Here is an 11,351-nt window from a genome sequence, read left to right as displayed (position 1 = left end):
CACGGGCCGCGGACTACAACACCCAAGAGCCCTCGCGGCGCAGGGGCCATTGGGAGGAGCCCGAGCGAGGGGCGGGGCAAAGGGCGGCCAACGGGGTTGGGGCTGGCCTGGGCTGTTGTAGCGAGCAGCCACCGAGGACGCGGCCCCGCAGCGCTGTCCGCGGCCCTGTGCTCGTCCCGGTGCCGCCGGTTCGCTGTGCCCGCCGTCCGGCCCGGCCCGGCGCTCAGCGGGGCGGTGGGCGCCGTGAGTGAGGGCAGGGGGGCGGGGCGGGGCCGGGAGCGGCGTTGCCATGGGGACGGTGCGCGTGCGCCCGCGGCCGCCATTGCGGGGCTGTGAGCGGGGCCCCTCAGGCAGCCCCGACCCTGGCCCGGGGCTCACACCGGGGCTGCCAAGCTCTGCCTCCCGCCATTGCAGTGTCCTCACCGCCTCTCCTTCCCAAACGCCAGTCCTGGTGGCAAGGAGAAGCTCAGGGTTTCAAGTCTCAGGGTCATGGAGTCGTTAAGGCTGGAAAAGCCCTCCACGATCATCAAGTCCAGCCTTCGACCTCCGTGCCCAAGCTCTCCAGAAAGTGTTACTGCTAACAAGTGTTTGTTTTGGACACAGAGCGCTGCTTGCTCCCACAGAGGATGCTGCATTAGCTGACTGACAAGTCAGATCCAGTGTCCATCCATAACCTTGGGATATTTATCTGGGATTTGGCACAGGGAGCCATCCTAGGCAGTTTGTTTTATCCCCATGGGGCTCCTCTGACCCTTGGCAAGCTCTGCTCAGAGTCAGAGCACAGTGCTCCAGCCATGAGGATTTCCCTCTTATCAGGGTTTGTCTCACACCAACAAAACCACCATAGATGAGGTCTATAAAGTATCTACAGAGGCAATTTGCAAGTTATAAACTTCCCAGGGTGATAATTGAGTTTAACTTCACATTCTGAGGAGTGTTCTGGCCAATGCAGATAACAGTGTCAGTGTGATCCCTTGAACAGTGATTTCAGTCCTGAGCAACACTTAAAATAATAAAAATGTGATAAAATAATCACATTGTTCCTTCAGTGGTGAACATAAGTCCATGGAATCACAGAATGGTTTGGTTGGAATATTGAGCACATGTAAGAACACACAGTCACCAACCTGCCATGGTCCTTGTGGGTCTCTTCCAGCCCTGGTTATTCTGTGAAACCTCTGAAGCAGAAATCATTTCCTCTCATGTTTGACTGCCCAGAAAACCATGTGATTGTAGCATAAAATGTGAAGGTTTTCTGTGAGGGTGAATTTATCTGACCTCTTAGCTCAGCTGCAGTTCCCACTGTGCTGTCTCAACTTCTCATGGACAGCAAGGAACAGGAGGAAAGATTCCACTTTAGAAACACTTTGAGACATAAAAATCCATGAATGTGCCTATTCTTAATTATTTCTTGAAATAAAAATCCAGTGAAAACAAAAGTGACCATGAACCACATGGAAGGTTCTCTGCCCATGGCAGGTGGGTAGAACAAGAGAGCCTTTAAGCTCCATTCCAACCCAAACCATTATGAGATTCTATGGCTTTGTGATCATTTTATCTGTCCTTTGGGTAGGGAGGAGGGGAATGTGAGGGAATTTGGGAAGAGGAGTCAATCCAGCTGAGAGCAGAGGTGCCAGCTTTGCTGCCTTTGCTCTGTTCCTGTCCCATCCCTGCAGGCAGAACATGGGAACGTGCTTGGAGAGGACACAGTCACAGCACTCTGCCTAAGAATCCCCAAAAATTCTTCATAAATGAGGGGCTAAACTGCCCTGGGGTGTGTGTGGTGAGTAGGGCAGAAAGCTCTCAGCCCTTTCTGAGCTCAGGTGCAAAGGAATAACTCCAAAAATGCAGATTTTTAACATTTCCTGCTGGGAGTGCTGGGAATGCCTCTGCCCTGACCACACACACTTTGTCCTGGTTTTGCACTGATGTTATCTCATGTTTGGAGAGGTGTCCTCAAGCTCATCTTTCCTTTGCTTGAAGGGAAGCTGTCCCAATGGCCTCAGAAGCACCAAGTGAGGATGCAGAAGGTGCAGCTGAGCCTCCTGCAGCTCCTGTGCAGGGGAACAGCACATTCCAGTGGGGATCCATCCTTGCTGCAGTGAAGGACCAGCTCCCATCCCTGGACTCTGACTCCTCCACAGTAAGCACTGAAATTCTGCCTTTCTTCCCTCTGGATCAGGAAAAAAAACCCAACAAACTCTCAAAAGGAAGAGCAGGTGACCTTATCAGACAAGGGATGGAGGGACAGGACACAGGGAATGGCTCCCACTGCCAGAGGGCAGGGTTAGGTGGGATATTGGGAATTGGGAATTGTTCCCTGGGAGGGTGGGCAGGCCCTGGCACAGGGTGCCCACCCTGGATCCCTGGCAGTGCCCAAGGCCAGGCTGGGCAGGGCTGGGAGCAGCCTGGGACAGTGGGAGGTGTCCCTGCCATGGCAGGGGTGGCACTGGATGGGCTCTGAGGTCCCTTTTCACCCCAAACCATCCTGATATTCCATGAGATTATGAATTATTATGTACTTGAGGCTGGTTCTCCACAAGACATGTTGATTTTTTGTGCTTTTTACCTGCCAAAGAAGCATAATTGCAGAAACCTTTTCATATGAGGTGTGAGACTGAGAGGTGTTGTGCAGTGTTCCTCACTGGTGCAGGTTTTTCCCTTGCTGGGTCTGGGCCAGGCTGTTCTTGGCTGCTGAAATCTCTGCTCACAGGCCAGCATTGCTCTGGTGCTCCTCTCCAGTCCAAGATGCTCTGGCACTGACTTTTCTGAGGGAATAATTTGTCTCAAATTTGATTATTAGTGGCATTTTGTCCAAATCAGAACATTGTGTTAATTTTCAAGCATGTATAAACTTGAAAAACGTTTTGAACACAGAAAAGATACATTTTATCCCAACTTATTGTAGCCATTAATGGTACAGGGGGAGATTGTGAGATGTGAAAGAGCCAGAAATGCCTCCAGTGGGTATTTTTTTTTAAATTTTTATTTTATTTTTATTTCTTATTTTTATATTTTTCTTTTTATTTTTATTTTTATTTCATATTTTTATTTTTATTTTTTATTTTTATTTTTATTTTTTATTTTTATTTTTATTTTTATTTTTATTTTTATTTTTATTTTTATTTTTATTTTTTTATTAATCAATTGTCCAAAGCAGTGTGATCTGCTGGATAAAATGTTTATGGGGATTCCATGACTTGGATTCTGCACTTGGATCTCTCACTGTCATGCTGGACAAGCCACATTCCCTCACTGTTCTCAGTTCCCTCTACCTACACTGCTTTAATTTTTTAGTTTTAAGTTTTAATTATTTAGAACAACCCATTCCTGTTAACATGTGTCTCTGCAGTACAGATGAAGGCCCAACACTGAAATTATTTGTAGGTTTTCTGGTTGAGTAAATTACAACCAGGCTAAGCCAGAGGAGCATCCCCAGATTTTGGTGCCAAACACCATTGAAGAACCCCAAATCATGCTGAACAATTTTTTTTTTCACTCTTTACAATCTCCAAATTCTCTGTTTCTATCCCACATGGAGAAGATTTCCTGCAGAAGGAACTGAGGCAATCTGTCTGGCACTTCATTTGCATTCAGAAGATCTGGTTGTGTAACCCCTGTCCTGCTGAGGCTGCAGTTCCAGGGCTGCACCTTTGTCCGAGGAATTTCCATGTGGGGAAGATCCATTTGTGCATCCCAGAGCTGTCACCTGAACGTGCCCTGCTCCCACCTCCAAAAATGGCACTCACAAATGTGGTTTATGCCCTGAAGCCCTTCCATTACCCTGAAATGCAATTTATTAAGAGGAAAGATGTTCTGTTGCAGTTGGGGTCGTGTTAATGACACCAGAGAGGATTCTCTGCAGTGAGAATTCCCAAAAATGCACACTTGCAAAACAAAGGGACAAGCAGGGAAGCTGTGTCCTGACTGCTGAGGAGGTGCTTAATCTCCTTTTGGTGTCCATGCATAAGGATTCATCTCCAATGCATATCTGATGTTTAAAAAAGGGATTTTCAGAGCTCTCTAAATGCTGCCCCACCAAACCCAGATGCTGTTTGCATTCTGAACAGGAATCAGGACAATGAAAAGCCTTCATGGCTCTGCCTGGCCTCACCTGGGGCTCCAGCACCTCTTATTTATTTAAACTGTCTGTCTAGGAGTATCATTAGTTATTTTGTGACTAGGTTGATAAACCATAGCTGGAGGGTTGAGAGTTGGTTAGTAATTCATTGATTGTCTAGGGAGGGTAGTAGCCACCTACACTTCTTCTAATGGTTTGGAAGAGATGATTTAACAAAGAACCCAAACAATGAGCCAAACCAGAAGCCCAAACAATGTAATTTAGAAGATCTAACCCAAAACCAGTGAAAGGTACAAGGAGATGCTTGAGGAACTCTCTGTGGCACTGACACAACTTCAGCTGTTCCATCAGTGTAAATCTGCAGGGATGGAGAGCAGAGCTTGGATTTTGATTCACCTTAATGTTACTAAAGAACATGCACTGCCAGGGATCCAGGGTGGGCACCCTGTGCCAGGGCCTGCCCACCCTCACAGGGAACAATTCCCAATTCCCAATATCCCATCCATCCCTGCCCTCTGGCAGTGGGAGCCATTCCCCTTGTCCTGGACCTCCAGGCCCTTGTAAATATTGAGCAGCTCTGCTCCTGCCTCTCTGATGGTGAATGAGGTACTGCAAAGAATCACTTGGGAGATAGAGAACTTCCCACACTTTCCATTGCTTTTCTCAGCAGGATGTTTTATTACAGTGACCTTAGACGGTCACTGTGGTGAGAGAAGGACGAGAATCTTGTTTCTTGATCAGAAGGCTTGATTTATTGATATAAGATATATAATACATTATAACTATACTAAAAAGAATAAAGAGAGAGCTTGCAGAGAGCAGCTAAGCTAAGAATAGAATAGAAAGAATGAATAACAAAGTTCTGTGTTCAGGGAATCTCCCCTGAGCTCCTCCTGTGATTGGCCCTTGATGGTACACATGGAAAGAGGGCCAATCACAGGGACACCTGCCACATTTTCACAGCAGCCAATAACAATTTGTTTACATTCTTCTTCTGGGGCCCTTTGCTTCCCAGAAGATGGACAAATCCCAAAGAAAGGATTTCTATGAAGAAATGTCTGTGACAATGTTTGTTATCAGCCTCCACGGGAATTTGATGTTTTAGATGTTTTTTACATTTGGAGCTTGCTGAGGTGTGGGGTTGGTGACTCTTGGGCTACCAGACTGTGTAGCAAAGGTGTGACTGCAAGGAAACTTCTTGTCTCTGCATGTCAAGAGGTGCCAACATGGGAGCTGTCACTGCAAGCCAGATATTCCAATATCAGTGAGTACTGCAGTTTCCTGTTGAATTTCTCTGTTTTTCTGTTTGCAGTCTGATTGTGAGAGTGATGAGGAGCTTTTCATCTTCCAGAGGGACCTGCCCAACTTAATTCCAGACCTGTCAGAGGAACTGATGATGTTTGCCCTGGAAGACTCCCAGGAGCAGGTTGGGACTGTTGTGTGTGGCCTGTCCTGTCACCCCTCTCTTCTGGCTGTCCCCAGTGTGGGCAGTTGCTCATGTCTGACCTGTTTGTCTGAACAGGAAAAGCTTAGTCCTCAGTATTTTCTCTCACTAGAAAATTTTTTTCTCTTTTTGCAGTAGCCCGTTAAAGTTTTCTCTGTTCTTGAGATTTTGGATCTTTTTTGTCCCATCTCTTGATAGTTTTTCTTGTCCCTTTACTGTTTTTCTTTCCTGTGCAATCATTTTATGTGTCCAGAAAATGAATTAGGACAATGCAAGAAAGAGGAAAAGTATGAAGTTTACTCTCTGAACAGCTTTTCTGGGATAAAATAATCACATTGTTCCTTCAGTGAAGATAAATCCATGAAATCACAATATGGTTTGGGTTGGAATAATGAGCACATGTAAGAAAAAGTAATTTAAAGGATGTTTAGCAGTTCCTGAAATTAAAGTTTTTGGAAAGTAAACAGTCTCAGTGTTTTCCATGAGGGATGTGGTGTGGGTTGTTTCCATATGGTGTCTGAGTTGGAGCTGTTGCCTTCCAATCACTCTGTTTTGGTTTTTTATCCACTTCCAAAGCTCAAGGAGATTGACTTTCCCTGTGTTTGTTCTTTCTCTACCTGTAGCAAATCCAGGAGACAGAAAGACTTCCATGGGAGATCTGGAACGAAGACCTGGAAAGTTTTGACTTTCAGGAAAAAACAGATGGTGCCCAAATCATTGCAAAAGAAGATGTACAAATGATTAAAGATGAGGCTGCTGAACCTGCCAGCCAGACTGAAGAAATGCCAAACCAAAAGAGAGCTGTTCTTGAAGAGTCTCCCTCAGATTCCACAGATCACCTTGAGGGGAAGGAAATGGGCAGGACTCAGGCCAAGGAAAGAGCAAACTCCTGGCCTATCACAGCAGTGCCTGTGCAAGAGCTGTACACTAAAGAGGAGAGAAAAAAGCTGATAGAGACAAAGATACTGTCCAAGGTCCTGGTGGAGCCATCCCCAAAGCAGGAGCTCAAACCTCCCTCCCATGGCATCAACAACAGCCTGGGAAGATTTGCAAAGGCAGAAACCTCCTCAGATGAGCGTCTTGGAGAAGTGATCCATTTGTCATTGCAGGCAAGTGGCAATAAAATAAAAGCTCTGGGGGTGCTGCAGGTGGGCTGGGGCACAGTGCAGGGCCTGCATAACCCCACTGCAGGGAGCAGCTGAGCTCCCAGTCTGACACTCCACAGGCCTGGGTGTTACCAAAAGCTGTCCCAGAGCAAGTCCAAACCATGGCAAAAGCTGCTGCAGATATCCAACTGATAACCAACATATGAAAAATTACTGCTAGAAACAAAAGGTACAAGGAAATTGTTAGTAGTCAAGGCCTACTACTCTGAAAGGACTTAACCTAAGCACAAAGCTGCTATTTTAAATTTTATTTTATTATTTAATTATTTTAATTTTTTATTTTTGTGAAATAATGCCCAAACTTATCTTGTAACATACTCCCCAAATATTCTAGAGCACTGGATTTCCCAGGGTTTCCCAATTCAAGGACTTCAGTTTAATACCATTTTTACTGGTGTCCAAATTAGATGCACATTCAGCCTGCTAGAACTTCCCTGTCCCTTCTTAATGTAATAGAGAAACACAGGAGAGACTCAAGAATGACCAAGGAGATCAAGCTGGTCATGACCCATAAGATTTAGGTCAGAAGACAGAGATTATTTGGGTAGATTCAAGTAATTTTTCTAGACAAGAAAAAGCACAGCTAATTTAGGTGATGTTTATCTGCTAAACATCAGAAATTCAGGAGAGTGTAACAATACAACTTTACTACCAAAGATTCCACAAAGAAATTGCAAAATACAGCTTAGCTCTGAGTGTGCTCAGAGCACAAACAAGCCTTTCATTAGGAACTATGGAAGTGATGGTCAAATTTTGGCTCTTTTCCAAAAGAGCTGACACACACACACACAAACCCCCATGGAAGTGGATCTGCAGCAAGGTCCATGAACTGTTAGGGAAGCCAACCATAGCATCTGTCCCTGGGAAGGCAAGGAATTTTTCAGGTCCCAGGCAGAATTGCATTAAAGCAGGGAGTTTTCTGGCCCTCCAGTGGGGTGCTGGAGGTGAGGAGGTGTTTAGGGTTGTTCCTGAAGTCCTAAATCTCACCCAGCTAAGGCAGGTGGGATGAGCAGCTCAGTGTTAACTGGAATGTGGCTCAGAGTCAGGGGTGGTTTTCTTCAGCACCGAGTTACAGATCTGCCTGGATTGATTTTTAAGTTCATTAGAACTTAATCAGCACAGAACAGGTCCTGATCTTTCTGTTCAAAGCCTTCCACAGGTCAGAGTAGAGATGTTTCCCTTCCCCTTTCATGTATTCACAGAAATGAACTTTTTGATGTTAGAGCTGTTCCAGCCCAGGCAAATCATGCAGCTGCTGGCCTGTGAGTTAAATTGTGCTGCATCATTGAAGGACATCTTTTTCAAGTGGGTCTGGGCGTAATTCCCAGCTCAACTCATAGAATTCTGTTAATTCAGGAAGCACTTCTTGCCTGTCAGAGCCTGTTTGATGTCAGGGACTTCAGTGAGCTGAAGTCTGGTGCTTTGGGTGAGTTCTGAGAGGCTCAGTGTGTTCTCACTTTCATTTGGAAGGGGTTGTTGCTCCCCAGCTCAGCCAGGCACCTCAGTTTGTGTCAAGTTGCTAAACCTAATATACAGTTTCTTCTTGATTCCTATCAGTTAATTTGATTTTTTTTTCTTAAGTTCCTTTCTGTATTAGAAATGGAATTGTGCAGACCTTCACTTCTATTTCTTCTGGACCTTCTGGAACTTAAACCAGTGCTGCAGTGTTAGAATAGATCTAATCAAGGTTCAGATATGTGTGAAGATTTATTGCTCAGGAAGGAGGGAGAACCTTCTCTCCAACAAGAGGGGCAGATGCAGGAGGTTTTACAAGGTGAAATGCTGGGTTTGGAGGCTGCTTCTGCTTTTTTAAAGGCCACGAGGGGTTGTATTAAATTCATATTTGTGGCAGTGGTGTCATTGTCTTGTCACAACTCACAGCCCCCTTCCTTTCAATAAAACTCGTAAGCACTTTGAATTTCTGGTGCTATTTCACATGAGTGTGGATGTTTCATTAAAACTTCAATTTGTATGTATTATTATAAATAGTATTCAGAGGGGAAAGCAATGAGTGGTTTAAATGCATGTGGACTCTGATGGCAGCCTCTTGTACCTGAGTCAGGTGTGTGCCCTCAGCCAGGGATTCAGAGCAAGGAAATGGAGGATCCTCTCTTCAGGGTGGGGATTTATTGCTCAGGAAGGAGGGAGAACCTTCTCACCAACAAGAGGGGCAGATGCAGGAAGTTTTACAAGGTGAAATGCTGGGTTGGAGGCTGCTTCTGCTTTTTTAAAGGCCATGAGGGGTTGTATTAAATTCATATTTGTGGCAGTGGTGTCATTGTCACAACTCACAGCCCCCTTCCTTTCAATAGAACTTGTAAGCACTTTGAATTTCTGGTGATGATATTTCACATGGGTGTGGATTCTTTTCATTAAAACTTCAATTTCAAAAAATAATCAAAGGGGAAAGCAATGAGTGGTTTAAATGCATGTGGACATTGATGGCAGCCTCTTGCACCTGAGTCAGGTGTGTGCCCTCAGCCAGGGCTTCAGAGCAAGGAAATGGAGGATCCTCTCTTCAGGGTGGGGATTTATTGCTCAGGAAGGAGGGAGAACCTTCTCTCCAACAAGAGGGGCAAATGCAGGAGGTTTTACAAGGTGAAATGCTGGGTTTGGAGGCTGCTTCTGCTTTTTTAAAGGCCATGAGTGGTTGTATTAAATTCATATTTGTGGCAGTGGTGTCATTGTCTTGTCACAACTCACAGCCCCCTTCCTTTCAATAAAACTCGTAAGCACTTTGAATTTCTGGTGATGATATTTCACATGGGTGTGGATTTTTTTCATTAAAACTTCATTAAAATTTATATAAAACAATTTATATAAATTTTTATAAATAATATTCAGAGGGGAAAGCAATGAGTGGTTTAAATGCATGTGGACATTGATGGCAGCCTCCTGCAGCTGAGTCAGGTGAGTGTGTCCTCAGCCAGGGATTCAGAGCAAGGAAATGAAGGATCCTCTCTTCAGGGTGGGGTGAGCAGCTGTGAGATATCATCTGATACTGACTGTACCCACAGCAGTGGGAATTTACCCTGCTCAGAAAATGCAGGGGGAGGAAAGGGCTGATCTCAAAGAGCTGAAGAGCCACAAGTCCTTCTCCTGTGGGTGGCACACATTGTTCAGGATCAGAATGCACATGCTTGGCCTTCTATCAGGCCACTTTTTAATCTGTTCCACTGTCTCCAGTGATCTTTTAAAATCTTATCAAAAGGGTTCATGATTCTCAGAGAAAGAGCCTCAGCAGAAGGAGCTGAAGCAGCTGGGGGGATGCAGTGTCTGAAGGGATGTAATAAATGCATTTCTTTCCCTACAGCACTTCCTCTGGAATTGCTGAAAGCAAGCTGGCACTGAAATTAGGGGTGGTCTTTTGGGAGTCAACTTTCCATCATGTTTCTCTTGTCTTCTTTCAGGCTATTGAGAAATGGAACGCAGACAAGAATCTTGAGGAGCTAGAGCAGCAGGGAGATAAAACTCGTGCAGAAGTTGCTTTCTTCCCAGCAGATTATGGTAATGTCACTAGTTGAAAGTGCATAAAAAGAAATAAAACTTAGGTTCCTGTATTTAAGTTATTCCCTGCAGCATAATTTTGAATGCAGAAATCACAGTGGGTTTCTTAAATGCTTCTAAAACATGTTTAATTATCTTCCCTCAAGATTTCATCTAGGTTTCTTAGCCTGAAGCCAGTGCTTCACAGCCTGCCATGGGCCAGACAAGCCATTACAATATTATCTTTATCCTCCCCCTGCTGCCAGGCTGTAGGAACAGGAACAATGTGAATATGGGGAATATTGGGTGATTTCATGGCAGAAGACCACAACTGATGATTATTTTGTTGCTCTTCCACAGAGTCCTTCAGGAGGAAGTGTGAAGAGGAGCTGATGGAAAGGCTGGGGGAGCTGTGTGCCAGGCAGACCAGGGCAGTGTCCCCTGCCTGTGAGAGGCCCTCAGCCAAGCTCTGCTCCTTCCAGGGACAGCAGGACAATGAGTGAGTCCTTTTTGTCACATATCCCAGTTCATCCTGGCTGCCAGAATGAATACTGGGCAACTCCTGGTCTTCCACAGGGCTTTTTCTCTGTAGCCTTGCAGGAAGCTGATAGTGGAGTTGGAATCCTCAGTCCTTCATTTCCCTTTGATGACAAACACCTTGGCATTTTCCATCAACCTTTGTCTAAACCTTACCAGGCACTTGGGATAAATGGGAAAGCAGGAAAATGAGGCTAAGCCAATTATCCTGCTCAGCTTTTCTTTTTGTCATCTAGGGTACAAATTTCTCTTACTGGTACTTCAATTGAGCAAAAATACACAGGATGGTTTTCTGTGGGTATCAGTGGAGATGTCAGTGCTTCTTGGAGGTTTCTGTGTGAAGGAAAAGCATTTTCAGGCTGTTCAGAGGGAGCAACATCAATGGTGGCAGCACAGAGGAAATAATGAGTAAAAGAGTGGAGGGAAGGTGGGAAATGCCCTCATTGCCAGAGCAGGGAGAGCCACTGGGATGATTTGCACTTTTTATGCCTGGGAAGATAAAATGGAATTACCAAAAGAGGCAGAGAGGAAAGGGGAACTCGTTCTTACACTGAGATGTTAAAAGTTGTGATCTCTCTGGTGCCTGCCTTTGTCCCCCAGAACAATTTGGTGGTGTCACATTTTGAGAACTAAATAT

The 11,351-nt window shown here is 45.2% G+C and overlaps 1 protein-coding gene across 1 annotated transcript in view; it reads left to right on the top strand.

The window, feature by feature from the left end:
• Positions 1–105: 105 nt before the first annotated feature.
• The window catches only part of DNAAF8 (dynein axonemal assembly factor 8), a 103,579-nt gene continuing 92,333 nt past the window's right edge, over positions 106–11,351 (top strand). The window contains 6 exon segments of the mRNA XM_064726304.1: positions 106–243; positions 1,984–2,143; positions 5,394–5,507; positions 6,149–6,634; positions 10,102–10,198; positions 10,538–10,676. Coding sequence (XP_064582374.1) covers positions 1,997–2,143; positions 5,394–5,507; positions 6,149–6,634; positions 10,102–10,198; positions 10,538–10,676 — 983 coding nt within the window. The 5' untranslated portion in view covers positions 106–243; positions 1,984–1,996.

The sequence above is a fragment of the Zonotrichia leucophrys genome, chromosome 14, assembly GCF_028769735.1.
Source record: "Zonotrichia leucophrys gambelii isolate GWCS_2022_RI chromosome 14, RI_Zleu_2.0, whole genome shotgun sequence".
In the NCBI taxonomy this organism is placed as follows: Eukaryota; Metazoa; Chordata; class Aves; order Passeriformes; family Passerellidae; genus Zonotrichia; species Zonotrichia leucophrys.
This window is presented reverse-complemented; position numbering and strand designations above follow the sequence as displayed.